The 17,602-nt window shown below is 41.3% G+C and overlaps 1 protein-coding gene across 5 annotated transcripts in view; it reads right to left on the bottom strand.

Moving 5' to 3' along the window:
- Nucleotides 1-17,602, bottom strand: part of dok4 (docking protein 4) — a 46,977-nt gene that overhangs the window by 14,395 nt on the left and 14,980 nt on the right. The window contains exons 2-6 of one of the 5 annotated variants that reach the window (XM_008405018.3): nucleotides 9,387-9,793; nucleotides 5,975-6,079; nucleotides 3,273-3,380; nucleotides 391-505; nucleotides 135-254 (exon numbers count right to left, since the gene is read on the bottom strand). In XM_008405018.3, coding sequence (XP_008403240.1) covers nucleotides 135-254; nucleotides 391-505; nucleotides 3,273-3,380; nucleotides 5,975-6,079; nucleotides 9,387-9,452 — 514 coding nt within the window. In that variant the 5' untranslated portion in view covers nucleotides 9,453-9,793. The remainder of the gene's footprint in view (nucleotides 1-134; nucleotides 255-390; nucleotides 506-3,272; nucleotides 3,381-5,974; nucleotides 6,080-9,386; nucleotides 9,794-17,602) is intronic. The other 4 variants (XM_017304135.2, XM_081604952.1, XM_008405021.3 and 1 more) reach the window with 4 other exon arrangements.

Below are 17,602 nucleotides of genomic sequence, written 5' to 3'. Positions count from 1 at the left end.
TGAATATTGAAGAGTTCTGCTGTGGACTGAAACCTCCCTCTAAGGTTGTATGTCTCAACAATATGTGTGTGTGTGTGTGTGGGGGGGGGGGGGGGGGGGATGTGTGTGTGTGTGTGCGTGTGTGTGTAAAGTACCTGTGTGTTCACACTGCACTCCAGCAGCCAGCAGGTCAGGTTCTCCCATACTGATGTCATTCAGTCGAATACCAAGACACTCGATAGACAGCATCTTGAACCAGTCCTCTGCCTCCAGCTCTAAGGCACACATTTCACATCTGGTCTACTCCGTCTTACTATGACACAAGCCTGCTCCTGGAACATCTCAGCAGCGATGTCCGGCAGCTGAGCTGAAGTACGTGAATGATTGATTTGATTGTGTAAGTTTGTTTACCTGATTCACAGGTGAAGGTGCGTGAGGAGTCATCTGTAAACACAATGGCTACTGCGTGTCGCTTGGTATCTCGAGGTAACCGGGTGATGTTCTTGACATTACTAATTTCTGTCACCTAAATAAAAAAAGAAAAGGGAACATATGTTGACTAAATTAAAATTAAATTTTGCCCCTCCATCTTGGGGGTTGTCTGCATGAATGTTTAAATCTTTCACAATTATTAAACAGTCCTAATAGAAGGTAGAAGATAGAAGATCACAAAAATTATTTAAGAAGTTAATTTAATTGTTATGGGACTATAAATACTTGAGAGCCAAACATTCAAAGAGTTTTTGCTAGAAACCACCTACCTCCTGACTCCCCTTATGCTTCCTGCTCTTACTAAGAAAATCTCTAGTTTTGAGGCGCTGACTCGATCAGCTCACTAAATCTGAGGCACTTGTGCTGTAAGTGTTATCTCGGCAGATGAGGTACTTTGTTTTCAGGTCAAATGTTTATCGTATACCTTATCTCTCCGGGCTGTAGCTAGCTCAAAGTCAAAAGTTTATATCAATAAAATTACACCCAGCACATTGCTAGTATGACATAAATAACAAAAAATATTTGTTTGAATGCCAAAGGGAATGGTAATGCAATACAAATTGTTTATGTAAAGCAGAGGTGTCCATGAGGTGGATATAAAAATAATCCCTCACAAAATTGTAATGTGGTCTTTGTTAGCAGAGTAATGAGTGTCTCCACCTGTCATATGGGACACTGGGGTTCAATGGTCGGCTGGTGTTGAGTAAAGCTATTCAGTTCCTTTTTTGTTATTCTCATTAAGCACAAACTGCTTAGTTGATACCACCAGTAGCTGGATTCTATTCAGAATTTGTTAATCTCACTTTCTGAAACTGGTCCCATGTGTCCTTGACAGTTTAATATGTTCATAAATACATTGTTGTCTCTGCATGTTTGGTCATACCTACATGTATGAGAAGTGTGTTTTATTGATAAGACGTACAAGACGGCTTGAAGGAAGCAATTTTACTGATATACACCTCCAAAGTATTCTCTTCACAACTCATGTTAATACATTTACTTGTTTTTTGTTGCCATAAAAACACTGCCAATCATCTTCCTAAAATAAAATAGTATGAGGAGCAGAGTAAATAAATATGTCTCAAAATGTTTCCCTGCAAAAAACAATTTTTAAATGTTTTATGAACAAACATCATCTGCTCCATGACAAAAATTAATCAGAGAAGTCACAAAGAGGCTATTTCTCTAATTAACCATTAGTATTAGTGGGTAGGTGTTATATTGTTAAGGCTGATTATTAATTACATCTAATATATCTGATTGAGGAAAGTCACAGAATACACACATCTTTGGTTCTTTAGAAATGAAGCGGTAAGAAAGGGTAAGGTGAAGGAGACATGATGATCATATGACAGTCAACCTGTGTCTTAAAGAACTATAAAGAAGGATTCTTGCTGAGATCTGTAGAAGTAAGAGTCCCACTTTGATGTGAAGGCTGGTTCTTCTCAGTGGGTGTGGACGTGTGCATACACATGATAGTAATTACTTTATTTATTTCCCCCTACAGAAAATATACCTGCTTGACATGATGTGCGGATAGTAGAGGTGAGGAAGATGCCGGGAAGCCCAGCTTGTCATTGTTAAAGTAGATTTAATGACGGAAAACACAGGAACTGACAGTCGACAAAACAGTGAAGTAGGACAAGGACCCGACAAGAGACAAAGACAACAGGTAGGACTAAATACACAGGGAGGGTAATCACTGAAACGAGACACAGCTGGGAACTCAACAGGTAAGATAAGACAGGAACAGGACTAAACACAAAAAACCTTAAAAATAAATGCACTGAAAACACAGATCATCATAGTACCCCCCTCTCAAGGGCGGCTACCAGACGCCAAAAATGTCCAAACGAAAAACCAAACTGGGGTGGGCAGAGGGGTGCTGGATGGGGGGGCCAGAGTCCAAAAAAAAACATATCCCGAGCAGGAGGAGGGTCAATGGAAGGAGGACAATAGGTCAACCCAACAGAGTGGGCGGAGACACAGGAGGCAGATCCCTACAAGGAGGTCAGGCGGGCGACGCCAGCGCAGGAAGTGGAGCCGTGGAGTTGGGACTGGTGGGCGGCGCCGATGAAGAGGCCCCAGCTGGAGGCTCCGCAGCCTCAAGAAGACAGCTGAAGGCTCAAGGGGGCCAGCTGGAGCCTCTGGAGGGCCAGCTGGAGTCTCGGACGGAGCACAGGGGGTCAGAACAGCAGCAGACTCTGGGAGCTGCTCCACAGCAGCGGGCACTAGGACCTGCGGCAGCAGGGACGGACTCTGCCTTGGCGCGGGAACCGGCGGCAGCTGCAGGCGAGGTCCGGTTCCGGGAGGTGGGATCACCCGCCTCGATCCCCACAGAAAATCCCAGTCTCTACGAGCCGACCCTTCGGTCCGCCGGGTTAGGCTCTCATGAGGGCAATAACCTCATATCAGATCTCAACCTTGGGGCTTTCCTTTTGCGTTCCTGACCTTTGTTGTGGCCGGGTCCTTCTGACATGATGTGTGGATAGTGGAGATGAAGAAGATGCCGGGAAGCCCAGGTTGTCATTGTTAAAGTAGATTTAATGACAGAAAACACAGGAACTCCAGGAACTGACAGTCGACGAAACAGTGAAGTACTACGAGGGCCCGACAAGAGACAAAGACAACAGGTGGAACTAAATACATAGGGAGGGTAATCACAGAAACGAGACACAGTTGGGAACTTATCTACAGGGAAGACAGGACAGGAACAGGACTAAACACAGAAAACCTCAAAAATAAATGCACTGAAAACACAGATCATCACACTGCTGTTCATTACAAAAACACAAACTTACTTTGGGACAAGCTCTGGTGTATGAAGCCTTCTCATCAGGGTATTTCTCAAGACGACAAGGTCCTTTGCTCGATGACTTCTTAAGCACAAGCCAGCAGCGCCGATAGATCTGAAATGCGCAGGGACACCCACACAGTCACAAATGCAAAAAAAGGAATCACACCCTCAGAACCTTTTATTTAGTCCACCAGTGACTATAAAAAATGTGCAGGTGTATACAAAAAAAGTTAAGAAGTTGGTTTCTGCGAGTCCCACAGCTGGTTTCTTACCTTATGGAGACATGTTTTATCCAAATTATTTAATAATAAAAAGGTAAAAATACCAAAGAATAAGTGTTGGTTTGTGAGGTGTGGGCTGGTCTCAGATAGAATAGACTGTCTGAGAATAACTCACAACCCAACAAGCCAGCAATACACTAACAATAGTTTAAAACTTTTTTAATTGACTCCTGTTTTGTTTATGGATGGTTACATTGCTCAATAAATGTGGGTTGCAATATTAAATTACAACCCCAATTACAATTACAATTAAGTTGGGACGTCATGTGAAGCATAAGTATAAACAGAATATCTTGCAAATCCTTCTCACCCCATATTTAATTGAATTCACTACAAGATATTTAATGTTCAAATGGATATGTTATCCATTAAATGTATGTTTATTGACATAGCAATTTGAAAAATAGTTCAGGATTTATAGAAACCATAAATCTAGGTGATGGGGGTTAAAAGACTTATTTAGCACCCTTTATCTTTGGAGCAGTGTTAAAACATTTTATTTGGTTGCAATTATTTACCAATTATTATATATTGGGGTTTTTTGGGGGCAAATATTCACTCATTTGAATTTTGATGCCTGCACAATGTTCAAAAAGGTTATGACAGACCGAGGAATCACAATCCTTCTCGCAAGTCATGGGTCTTCTGCAGTGGGATTGTCATGAGTTATGTAGGTGACGTTAGACGGCAGTAGAACCAGGTAGTAGTGAAAATAATGGGTTTTAATGAAGGAAACAACAGAATCCAGGCAGCGCAGGTGAACAACGACATTAGCTCTAACTCTGGTAGCAACTGGTAGTCAGCAACACAACGGAAGACAACTAGACACAAAAAGGATCCGACAAGGAGCATGGAACACAGGTGGGATTAAATACATAAGGGGTAATCAGGGAACACAAGACACAGCTGGGAGCAATCAAGCACAGACGAGACAACCAGGAACTAAATTGACATACAGAAAACCAAATCCTCACAGTATTTGGTTCCTCAAGGGTGGCTACTAGATACCTAAAAAGTCCAAAAACAACCCAGCTAAGGTGGGCGGAGGGGCGCTGGACCAGAGTCCAAGAAAAACCACAAACAAAACAAAATAAACTCAGTCCAAAACCAAATATGGCCGAGAACTGACCGGTTGACAATGGCGACGTATTAGGTGGACCCATGGTGGCGGGTCCGGTGGGCGGCAATGGTGCAAGAAGTAAATCCCATGAGGAAGTGGATGACCTGGACACTGCATGGACCCACATAGAGGCGGAGGCAGTCTGCCCTGAGGACAGCTGGTTCCACAAAGAGGCGAAGGCAGTGAGCCCTGAGGCTGGCTGGACCCACGTAGAGGTGGAGGCAGTTGGCCCTGGGGCCAGCAGGAGCCATGGGGAAGCAATGGAACAGGTATGTGCTTGGGTTCCAGGAGGCTTGGCTCTGGCGGCTCAGGGACATTCACTGCGGGTCTCGGTTGGAGCACAGGGACTCTCGGAGGAAGCGCTGAGAGATTTACTGGCCTGTTTACTGTTGCCGGAGGTGAGCAGACTATGACGGCAGGAAGAGAGCAGACTGCGGCAGCAGGAAGAGAGCACTCTTGGTCTGGCGACTGGAGACCAAGACGAAGCTCAGGTGAGCGAAGGCCAGTGAGGAGTTCAGAGGACCAGGGAACAGCGGAAGGCTCTGGAGATGGCTGGGGAGCCATCTCAGTCTGGAAACCGGCCACGCCATCAGCCATGCTACCTGTCGACCAGCTGACAGTCGAGCTGCTTGAAACCCCAAGACCAGGGGTACTATGGCTGGGGATGGTGCTGCAAAATGAGGGGACTGGAGCTGTGGAAATGGACGAAGAGTGAAAGATGGGAATGTCTGGCTTTGGTAGCAGTGGTTTGCCGGCCATGACAGCTAAAGTTGCCTGGCGCTACCACTCTGCCTCTTCCAACAACTCTGTCAAGTTCATGAATGGGAGACGGGGAGACCAATATTGAAGAGCCAAAACAGTTCTGGGGATGGAGCTTGTTTTCGCCAGTGTTTATAAATTCTCTTACGACTTGTTGTAAGCTTTCTATTCCTTCTGGGTACATGTGAAGTTGCTTCTTCTCTTTTCCATGAACCTCATCGTAGTCTTGGTCGGATCCTTCTGTCATGAGTAGTGGAGTTGTAAGTGAGGTTAGACGGCGGTACACCCAGGTTGTAGTGAGAATAATGGTTTTTAATGAAGGAAACAATTAACAAGGTGAGCAACAGGATTAACTCTGGTAGCAACTGGTAGTCAGCAACACAACAGAAGACAGCTAAGACAGAATAGACACGACACTGATCCGAAAAGGAGCAGGGAACACAAGTGGAATTAAATACACAAGGGGTAATGAGGGAACACGAGACAGAGCTGGGAACAATCAAGGGCAAGGGCAGACGAGACAACACAGGAACTAAATTAACATACAGAAAACCAAATCCTCACAGGGATGCGCCCAGAAAACCTTGGATATCTGAGGTCTGGGCATCTGAAAACATTTTCCTTGGATGCCCAAGCCACTTCAGCAGATTCCTTTAAAAAAAACAAAAAACAGATTTAATTGGCTCTAGTGGCCTTTATTTGATAATTAGGTGACAGGAAAGTGGGTAATGAGAGAAGGGAAAGACATGCGTCAAAGGTCACCAGGCCGGGAATCGAGCCTGGGACTTCCGCGTCAAGGACCGAAGCCTCCATACGTGGGTTGTGCTTAACCCCTGCGCCACCACAGCAGACTCCTTTTAATACCTAACAAGCTCCATTCCCCATCTCTTGGGCAGAATCCACCTGTTTTACGAAGGAAGGTCATTTTGGTCGCTTGAATCCATGAATCCTACCCAAGTTCAAGTCCCAATTTTAACCCAATTTCAGTAGTTTCTACCATCTCCTTAGTTAAGTGCCCAAGTCCTTAAGAGCTTCTTCAACACACCTCTTGAGGACTAGAGTTTGAGACTGCTGCTTTAAAAGTTTTCTCTGCTTGATGTATCTGAAAGACTTTACTTTTCTTAAACTCTAGATTAGCGGTTCTCAACGTGGGCGGTACCGCCCCCCAGGGGGCGTTCAGAGGACGGCAGGGGCCGCTGGCGGACATTTTTACAAAAGGGGGGCGCTGGGACTCCTTTGGGGGGGCGTTTGGTCGAAGGTAAACTTTACACCTTAGAATGCACAACAATGCCAGTTTAGACTTTGAGCAACTTGGTAAAACTGTATTGTGTAACATTAAATCATGCTTGGCTACAACTGTATCGATGGCAGCTCTTCTTCTATTCAGTGTTTGTTAGCTTCTGTTAGCTTCTTGGCGCAGCTCCGTTCTCCTGCTCCTGCCACGACACCCTCACTGTGTATACCTCTGAAAAATGAACCAATTTAAATAAAGAAATAAAGAAATCCCTCCATGAGTGATACGATAGAGAGCGTTCATTTTATAGCGTTAGCACCGGTGCTGTAAGAGGTCCGGTACGAAACGGGGGTGATAGATCAACACAGCACTTTTAAATTTCAATAATCAGAATGCAGAAATTGTTTCTGTTGTTTAAAAAGGTTTATGTCAGTTTGCCTTTTCCCCATCGATACGCTTCCTGACCGCCCTGCACCTTAGAGGTTAAAAAAAAAAAAAAAGACGCGCACATTGCGCAAAACTTTGAAACAGGAGAAGCGGGACATAAAACTGAGTGACGAACTAGATGTGAATTATGGCATAAAAACAGAGAATCCGACGCTGAACAGTGAAAAATCAACACATGATGTGAAACATATGATGATTAGGCGGCGCAGCAGGTAATGAGTAAAAATTACTGATGGTGAGCGTCAATAAATGATCAAATAAATCTAGCAACAGAAAAGAAACTAAAGTGGACATAGCAATAAACCAAGAGAGGATAATACTAATCAAAAGAAATTAAATGGAAATGAATTAAGAACAAAATGCGAGAATAAACTAAGAAACTAAAGTAAATACAGAGGAATAAACTGGTATGGCAAGACCTTTCGATCAATACTTAATACAGAGACTGTATGGCAAGAATAAACAGACACTATTTCCAGATAAAAGGTAAAATAATATTGTTGAAATGTCATGGGTTTGTTGAGACCATATCTAATACTGAGAATAAATATATCTTAAAGAACTGATCACTTATTTATGCTTTTAATTAGATTTGATATATTTATTTCTTCAATATTATTTTTTATATCAGTGTTAATGTCATGAGGCTGATGACTCCATGACACTTTCAATTTGACTCATTAGGATTTGATTAATGTTACGTCCACCAGGCTCATTTGATGGGACAACATTAATGGAGACCACACAAGGATTTAATGTGTAAATGAAAGTAGAATTTATTAAGTTATATGAAAGAAATAACCCTGAAAAAAAGAAATGCCTGAAATAAGAAACCAAAATGGATTAAAGCAAAACCTATAAATAACCAGAAATGAGCAAATGCAAAACCTAACAAAACTCAACCAAAAGATACAAACCAAACCAAGTGGGGATCTGAGGAGAGGGAAGGGAAAAGCCCCCTCTCTGCTGTATGCCTAGCAGCTTTAAAGCTGCAGGACGCCAATCAGGGGATCACCCAACACCTGCAGGGCCTGACTGCAGAACCCTGCAAGGAAAAAGAGGGCAGGGCCCACTGATGCCGTAACAATTAAGAACCAGATTTGACCTTTGTAATTTCTGTCCATTAAAACTATTAATCTATAAATCAATAGACAGGTCTATATAAAGATATAATCCATGTTTCTGTCTCATATTTGTATGGCATTAAAAGGATCTGGAACTTTTGCTTTTCCACTGAAAGCTCTGGTTTGCACAATAAATGCCATGTGGGTGACGTTTTATGGATGATACTCTGATGTCCCATTCTCCTGAAGGCAGCACAGAGCTGCACCACCAGAAACTGACAGAAACACTGAAGAGAAGAAGAGTTATGATTAATGTAGTTACAGTTCTATCCATGTTTTAAGGTTGCAGAGCTCAGTCGTTTGCAAATAGTTCAAAGTTTAAACTGGCATGTTGTACATTATCTGGTCATTTTGTGTAACATTTAACAACTAGAAAATGGCACAAAATAAGAATATTTTTTCCACTCTGGCTGCTGTTAGATCTACCAATTTTAACTTGAATGTTCATTTCATTTTTCGTAGACGCCTGTGAAAATAATTTCTATTCCCATGGCTTTTATGTTCTCTGGGAAATTATTTTTGATGATAAATACAGAAACAAGCATAAAAATCAAAACATCTACAATAGTGATAGTAATATTAATGATAAAATAACAGTCAGTGTAAAGTAGCCTGCAAATTCTTTGGTGGGGGGCAGTGAGGGACCTGGATAAAAGCTAGGGGGGCGCTGGATGTGTTTGTTTAAAATGGTTGTTTAAGAAATAAGAAGCTACTCTTTCATTGGATAAGCCTGTCAATAAAATCAACCAATGGGCTGTCGCGGTCGATAAAAATTATATTTAATGTACATTTTTTGTTAAATTATGACAGCGTAGGGCTGCCAGATATGGACAGTAAGTGCATCAGTCTGTAGTCCAGATTGTCAGTCGTCCCCTGGACAGAAGTTTAAACTGAATGCAGCTTTTTTTTTCTGTTCAAATTGTCAACCCGTCACAGTGGCGGGTGCGTTGCTCCAATTTACATGCCACTTCATACTTTTACCTGCATTTGGCCAGTGGCAGGTGCTAATTTCCACTCCTGCTTGTGGACGCAGGGGTGGCAATTTGCTTGGTTAAATAATTTGTTTGGTTAAATCAAAGGAAATTTTTAGGCCAGGCAGTGTAATAGCAAGACTCTAAGTAGCATTCCATTAATGTAGATGAAACACACTAACCCCAAGCTTCCGACTCCGCATTCGTACATAGCCCTGCTTGACGATGTCACTGAAGTTAGTGGCCATCTTTGTAGGGCAGAGAACCTGCTGCCTGCACCCAGAGAGCTCATCCAGATGTCTCTCCTGTCCTTCAGCTAATAAGCCACCTTTTTCTTCTCAGCTTTTAAGCTGCTTTCATATGTAGTTCTTCTGTTCTTTGGGTCTTTGTTTCTTTCTTTTACTACTTTCTGTTTTTAGTTCCATTGGACGTCAAATCCTCCTTCAATGAACAAACCTCCTTAACCTTCCTTTAACTTTACCATTTATTTAGCTCCATGTCTTCTCCCACTCCTCTTGTTTTCTCATATTTCTTTTTGATCTTCGGGCAGTTCTTTTCTTATCTCCATGTAGATTACCTCTTCTTTATCCTAGGGAAACAAATGAAAAAAAATTAAGAATCTAATTAATGACACAGTACATTACAAACAGCTTTGCAGGATGTTGGATGGCTTGGTTTAATGCAATGGATAAGAACACTGACTATGTTTGCCTGTCACTGTTTTTGCTTACGAATTAAAAATATATGATTACAGTTCTACTTAATCTGAATTTTACCTCACTCCTTAAAGCTAAAAAACAAGTTAATTTACATTGTACAATATCATTTAAAATTTTTCCTTGTTACAAATTATTCTAAAATTCTTTGTACTTTGGTTTATAAAGTCCAGAGGACTCCAGAGATTCACACTATATTCAGTCATTCACCGGCTAATCAGTTTTGTGAATCTGCATTTTTCCCTCCTCGCAGCAATTTTTGTAGTCCAAGTAAGTTTATGCCAAAGTTGCAAGTAAACAAGTCAAAATGTTATAGTTAACACACAGGATTCCTTACATCACCCCCACCTCTTCGAAGTGTCTGGTTAAATGTTATTTTTCTCGGGAATGTACCCACATCAGTGAGAAAATCCCTTTTTCGAAAGTTATGAACCTCCACCAGGTTCAAGAGGGATTTACCGAAAGACGTCTGATTGAGACGTCAGTTTCTTCTCGCTATAGAAACTAGGGACACAGCAAAGCAGTACATTCCGAATAATGCTAAAATGACAGCAAAGCTAATTTCAGACATAAATGTAGTGTGTTGATAATGACGTCCTGGGCATTGGTTTGATAGCACTATTAAACTATTATTGGCAAAGCGGCGAACTTGGCATACTCGCCAAAGCAAACAAAATACTATAACTTTCACATAAAAAGGTCGATTGGCTCCAAACTTGGCACGAGGGATCCTGGTTGGATGCCTGACTATCCTATGTTGTCATAGTTAGACAAAATCTAATCCCTGCCCTCTCAGAACAGCTTCTAAGTAAGCTTTCTAAACTTTCTAAGCTTATTTAGAGAGCTCCATCTCTGACCCCCTGGGGCTGATCAATATGATCTAGTTCAGTGTTTCTCAACCTTTTTCGGGCCAGCGCCCCCCTAGCCCTAATCCAGGTCCCTCACCGCTCCCCACCAAATAATTTGTAGGCTACTTTGCACTGACAATTATTTTATTATTAATGTTACTATCATTATTGTAGATGTTTTGAATCGGCGCATCGATTATGTTTTCCCGGACACTTCAGCGCGCCTTACGCTCCTTCACCTCGCGCACATAACGAGGTAAATGTAGCGAGTTTTGCCCTAAACGTATCGGCGTCTGGAGGAGGGGGGTTGGGGGGGGGGGCAAGTATGTTTCTATGCTCCTTCGTGGGGGAGCGCCGATTTATGTTTTCGCATCCACCTGAATAATGTGTAGTTGCGCCCCTGCCCATGGCACTTCAACAATATTATTTTACCTTTTATCTGGAAATAGTGTTTGTTTATTCTTGCCATTCAGTCTCTGTATTAATTATTGCTCTAAATGTCTTGCCATGCCAGTTTATTCCTCTGTATTTACTTTAGTTTCTTAGTTTATTCTGGCATTTTGTTCATTCATTTCCATTTAGTTTCATTTGATTAGTTTTATCCTCTCGGATTATTGCTATGTCCACTTTAGTTTCTTTCCTGTTGCTAGATTTATTTTATCGTTTATTGACCATCAGTAATTTTCACTCATCACCTGCTGCGCCTCCTAATCGTCATGTGTTTCACATCATGTGTTAATTTTTCACTGTTCAGCGTCGGATTCTCTGTTTTTATGCCATAATTCACATCTAGTTCGTCGCTCCGTTTTATATCCCGCTTCTCCTGTTTCTGAGTTTAGCGCAATGTGCGCAGCGTTTTGTTTCGTTTTTTTTTTTTTTTAACTCCCTGAGGTGCAGGGCGGTCGGGAAACATATCGATGGGGAAAAGGCAGACTGACATGAACCTTTTAAAACAACGGAAACAATTTCTGCATTCTGATTATAGAAATTTTAAAGTGCTGTGTTGTTCTATTACCCCCGTTTCATACCGGACCACTTACAGCTCCGGTGTTAACGCTATGAAATGAACGCTCTCTATCGAGGTATCACCCATGGAGGGATTTCTTCATTTAAATGGCTTCATTTTTCAGAGGGATACAAAGTCAGAGTATCGTGATTTTAGTAATTGCATTTTTATAAGAGCGATTTTCTGTTGTCCTTCCATGGAAGCGGGCAGCTTTCAAACGGAAATAAAACACTTTTTAATATAAATTGCTGCTTTGACATGATCACAGAACTGCCAAAACATATGTATCCTACATAAATATCATACAAAGTGAATCACAGCAGCGTCATCAGCCGGTGTAACGCTGAACTGATGCGGAGCCATGAAGCTAAAAACACTGAATAGAAGAAGAGCTGCCATCGATACAGTTGCAGCCAAGCATGGTTTAATGTTACACAATTCAGTTTTACCAAGTTGCTCAAAGTCTAAACTGGTATTGTTGTGGATTTAAGGTGTAAAGTTTACCTTCGACTAAACGCCCCCCAAAGGCATCCCAGCGCCCCCCTTTTGTAAAAATGTCTGCCAGCGCCCCCTGCCGTTCTCTGAACGCCCCCTGGGTTGCGGTACCGCCCACGTTGAGAACCGCTAATCTAGAGTCAATGCACAGCTTCAATTATTACAACTAAAACATAGTGATCAGGCCTGAAACCTGGGAGTAGTGATGGACTCTGACCTAAACCTTCAGAGCCACATAAAGACAATCACAAAGTCGACCTTCTACTACCTGAAGAACTTCTTTAGGATTAGAAGACTTATGTCAAAGTGAGATCTAGAGAAACTCGTCCATGCATTTGTCTTTAGTTGCATTGATTACTGCAACTGCGTCTTCACCAGTCTGACTAACAAATCAAACAGCTGCAGCAGATCCAGAACGCTGCTGCTTGCGTTCTCACTAAAACCAGGAAGATAGAGACATAACACCAGTTTTAAAGTCCCTACACTGGCTCCCTGTAGCTCCAGGAATACACTTTAAAATACTGATGTTAGTTTATAAATCACTGAACGATTTAGCACCACAATACATTAATATCTCCTGTTGTAGTATCAACCTTCCAGATGCCTCAGGTCTTCTGTTTCTGGTCTGCTTTGCATCTCCAGAACCAGAACCAAATGAGGAAAAGCAGCATTCAGCTTCTATGCACCACAAATCTGGAACAACTTCCAGAAAACTGAAACACTGACTTCCTTTAAATCTAAACTAAAAACCCACCTGTTTAGAGTTGTATTTGAAACTTAATCAATTACGAATTTAACAATGGTACTTGACTTAATGTCATGTTTTGATTGCTGATTCTATGTTGCACGACTTTGTGTTTATATCTTTGTTATGATGTAAAGCACTTTGAAATGCCTTGTTGCGGAAATGCCAGAAAATTGTAACACGGGGGGGAAAGAATCCGGATTGTGACTGAGGACGTGGCCCTAAAGCCAACTGGTAGACCACTGAAATATCAAGTGGCCTAGAGTCTCCCAATTAACAATACCCAGGTATGTCTGGCCTAAAATGATGAAACAGAAATAGTATACAAAATATATTTTATTTATACATTCTTTCACAATATTAAAAATGGACTTTATTATTCTAATTTAAAACCCAATAAAGCACACAAACACAGGACAAGACTAAAAGCAATCTGAAACTTAACCAAAAAAACAACTGCAAACCAAATTAGTAGAAACACAAAATAATGTTAAACAAAAACAAAAACCACATTGCCTCAACCCAGTCCTATAAGGCTGTGCCCCATAAACTAATTCATAAAAATAAGGAGATATAAACTGTTCTGGTTCTGCACTGCTTGTGCTACAACTCCAGCTCTAGAAGACGACCTAGTAATTGATTAGCTGAGAGCATCTAAACAGACGCAGCAATCTGTAATACCCAAAGACGACAATAAAGTTTCTGCTGACAATAATAAAACCATGTAAGGTAAGATGAAAAGGTACCTTAATCAGCCAGGTACATTCAGACGCTGCAGTGAGAAACCACTGAAATGCATCCTAAGAAGCAATGAGAAATCACGTCAAACTAGTAGCAACAATATAAAAAGCGACCTGACGTTACAAAGAACTATTTACAAGTGACATCAAAAATCCATTTATCCTACCAGCAGCAGAAATACAAATAAAATGTGATTGATTGATTGATTGATTGATTGAGTTAGAAGACAGATACCTAATTGGTCTCACTTGCTTTAATGCGCAGAGTTTTTTGGTAAAGAGCGTGGTCACGTGGGAGTGGCCTAATTCTTCCACAGCGTCCCCTAGAAATCTTTAACAAATCAGCCCCAACCCATGCTTTGACCGACAATTATGAAATACGGTACACATATACATCTTGACAGTACCGAAAAAATGTCTTTAACTTTGTTTAGTCCTCTCATCAACAACAAATCCAGAAAGTTTGAAAACATTTGCTCTTTATTTTAAAGAGTTAAAGCAGGGGAACCATATATTTTAGATGTCTATAAGGATCCGTTCTCCCTGTAACTGTCATGATCGAGGGTAGACTTCTAACCCACATGCAGAATCAGACCCGGAGACTACTGGTGAGTTACTATTTTTATTAGAAAAGAACAATGAAAAGGTTCTGAAGGTGATCCGTGGGTCTAGGTCTGAGTCACGCCTGGAAGCGGAGAGAACAGGTTAATGGTCTGGCCAGAGGAGGGTAAAGTGCGATGGGTGACCGGGGTTATCGGCTTACGTCGTCTTGAAAGGCTTTCCGACGGGGGAGGGGGCAACGAGCAGTGGGCTGGAGCGGGCAGGCAGGTGAGGCTCTGAGAGCTGCAGGCAGAGTCGCCGATGGGAACTGGCCAGATCCTAAAAAATGAGAGAACAGAGGGCTAGTGAGGAGGGTTGACAACAGGCAGAGGTTTACTCGAGAAAAATCACAAAATGCTGGCGTTTCTGTAGAAGGCGTTAACGAGCTAGAGACTACCGTGGAGGGATAATCATCCGGCAGAGAGGAGAGGTCCGATGGCTCCTTAAATCCTCTCTTGACTGATGATCCAACAAGCTTCAGGCGTGCAGCTCCACTCCAGACCACTCCCCAACGGGGAGCGAGACCTTTCTTAAAGAAAAAGCCCAGAACCTGACAGTAACATTGGAAAAAATAAAAAAATTCTGTGAATTTTTAAACTTTTGGTCTTTATTTTTCTATATAAAGTTTGAAAAATGTTTAATGTGATTTTTTTGAAGTCCAAAATGGTTTAAATAAATATGACTGTTGTTTTTACGATCTTTATGAAATGTATTTTATGTTTAAATACTTATCAGCAAATTTACAAATATTTTTTTCTGATATTGCATCTAACAATGTACATTACAATCTAAAGACATACGGTGTTTTCTGGAAAGTCAAAAATCACGTGATGCTATTCATTCAATCAATTATGCAAATGTGCAAGTCCGCTTGGTGTTGGGCAGGTTGTTTATCACTTTTTGCTTTATGTTAAGCCAAATATTTCATTAAGTCATAATGAGAGGATTAAACACAGTTAAAGAATTGCAGGTAAATTAATTTGTTTCCATTTTATGTAGGGGGAACAGATTCTTTCAGGCAGCTGAAATATCCATTCTCTCCTCTCCTCCCCCCATACCTTTGGCAAATAAAAAGTAACTGTTTCCAAATTCTCAAAAATTTTATGTGTGATAACATACTAGACATTTCCTTAATCCAGTAATCTGTCATATTTTACATTGTAGACTTTACCAAAAAGTCTACACTGATCTTTTCAGGAAGTCTTTATTTTTGTGCCCTGCTATCAACCAGCTACCCTCCTCTTGTATCAGAAATGAAAAATTATAAATGCACACTACGTGTTGGAAACCTGTGTTTGTTGACTGACTTTTATTTGTCAGGCTTAAGAGGCAAAAGTTGAAAAAAGATTGACCAGGGGAGGAGCTATAGGAGGGGGTGGGGGGGCTGCTGCCCCCCCCCCGAACCAGGCCGGATGGGGGCCCGCGTTTGGAGGTGCCAGGGAGGGAGGAATGGTTTCAAGTCGCTTAAATGTCTGATTATAGACGGAAAAAGTGCGCTCTCACCTGTTGAGAAAGGTGTATTTAATGTTAAAGTCAACAGTTTCAGTTTCGTCCCCCCCCACCCCCCCCCTCGTACGTTGTAGTGAACACAACGTTGCCTTCTCTTTAGTTTTCTCTGGTCTGTAATGGAGACTTGAATTTAACGTGCTATTTCAACCAAAGGTTTTGAATGCACTTCCTAACCAGACGTTCCAAAGCGTCCGTCCATAACTCTTCAACACGCTGTCAGCTCCCGGTCAGAAAGACGCATTTAGTTCAGAATCCATGATATGATATTCAGAAAGGATTTTTTATTAATTGATTTCAGTTGCCTCAGAGATTAAATCTTTGCGTAAAGTCTATAATGTCTGCCCATGTGAACCAGCCAAGGGTGTTAATTAGAACCTGTCAAATGACAGATGGGCTTTAAATTTTCTGGTTTTAAAAAATAACCGGACAAATACGGAAAATCTTAGGTTTTCCGTATTTGTGAACATGACCTCTGTGTCAGGGTGAAGAGGGATCAGCTTTGCGTTCAAGGACATTCAAACATCACCTAATTGTTTTGTTGTTATGTGAAATACATGTTGGCTGTGTAATAAAAAAAGTTTTGTGAACGAAGTTGAGAGTTAACATCAAAACTTGTTTTTATTATTTGTTTGCTTACCTTTAAACACTGATTTAAATATTGTAATTTTTAAACTGAGCAGTAATTTTACATCCATGCAAACTCAAATGTAATATTTAAAACTTCAATACAAGAGGTGTTGTTTACTTTATTTTTAACATTGTATTTTCTTACATTCATGCTAGGGCTGCCCAAGTCTAGTTTTCCAGAGCTACCATCTGCAACTTTAGATGCATTCCTTCTCTAACACACCTGGATCATTGACTCATTATAAGCCTCTACAGAACTGAGTTTCTGCTAATGAGGGAAGTCAATCTTTTGTCTGGGGTGTGTTTTAGCAGGGATGCATCTAAAATTTGCAGTCTGGAGGACTGAACCTGGGCACTCCTGATTTGTACCGTCAATGTGGCCCGTTGAGGGTGGCCAATATGCTGAAGTGGCCCTCGGTGAAATTGTGTTTGACACACCTTCTCTAGGTTATTCCAATAGTTATATCTCTAAGAATCAACCAATCTGCACCAGATTTTTTATGCATCATCAGGGAGCACTGCTGGCGCCATACACATTGCATCTGATGGATTTATTAAGGATGCAGCTCTGCATCTCCAATGCCGAACCATGGATACGTTATGCTGAGCTTATGTGCAGCGGCTCTATTTCCCTCCTGTACTTCCAGATCAATAGTAGATAGCTTTCAACTTAAAAGCTGCATCATGAGTTTGAAGAAATTTCTCTGTCGTCCCTGCATGTGCTTGTTCTAAATAAAAATGTGCACTTTCTTCTTTGATTTCCAATTTTGACTTCCAATGATTCACTTCCTGCTAAAGAGCCCCGTGGTAGTTGAAAAAAAAATTCACAGAAAAGCCGCACCAGGCGTTCGCCACACGGCTCGGTGTTAGCATATTTAGCTTAGTATGCCGAATGTTAGCAGAGTATAAATATTGGAAAAAATTAAGCCGGTGAACATTTAATCAAATTCTTGGCTAAATTGAACAGATCCGTAATAATCTGGAATATGTTTTTTCATGATGTTGAACGTCTACATGAATCAGATTTATCAACCTTTCTAATCGATTTTTTTTTTCCTTTAAAAAACTGTTAAGAGCATTATTCCCGCTGTTGTCTTCTTATATACGTTTTG

Source organism: Poecilia reticulata, chromosome 3 (assembly GCF_904066995.2).
Source record: "Poecilia reticulata chromosome 3, P_reticulata-male-v2, whole genome shotgun sequence".
Taxonomy (NCBI): domain Eukaryota; kingdom Metazoa; phylum Chordata; class Actinopteri; order Cyprinodontiformes; family Poeciliidae; genus Poecilia; species Poecilia reticulata.
The sequence above is the reverse complement of the archived record's forward strand: the minus strand, read 5'-3'. Positions and strand labels throughout refer to the sequence as shown.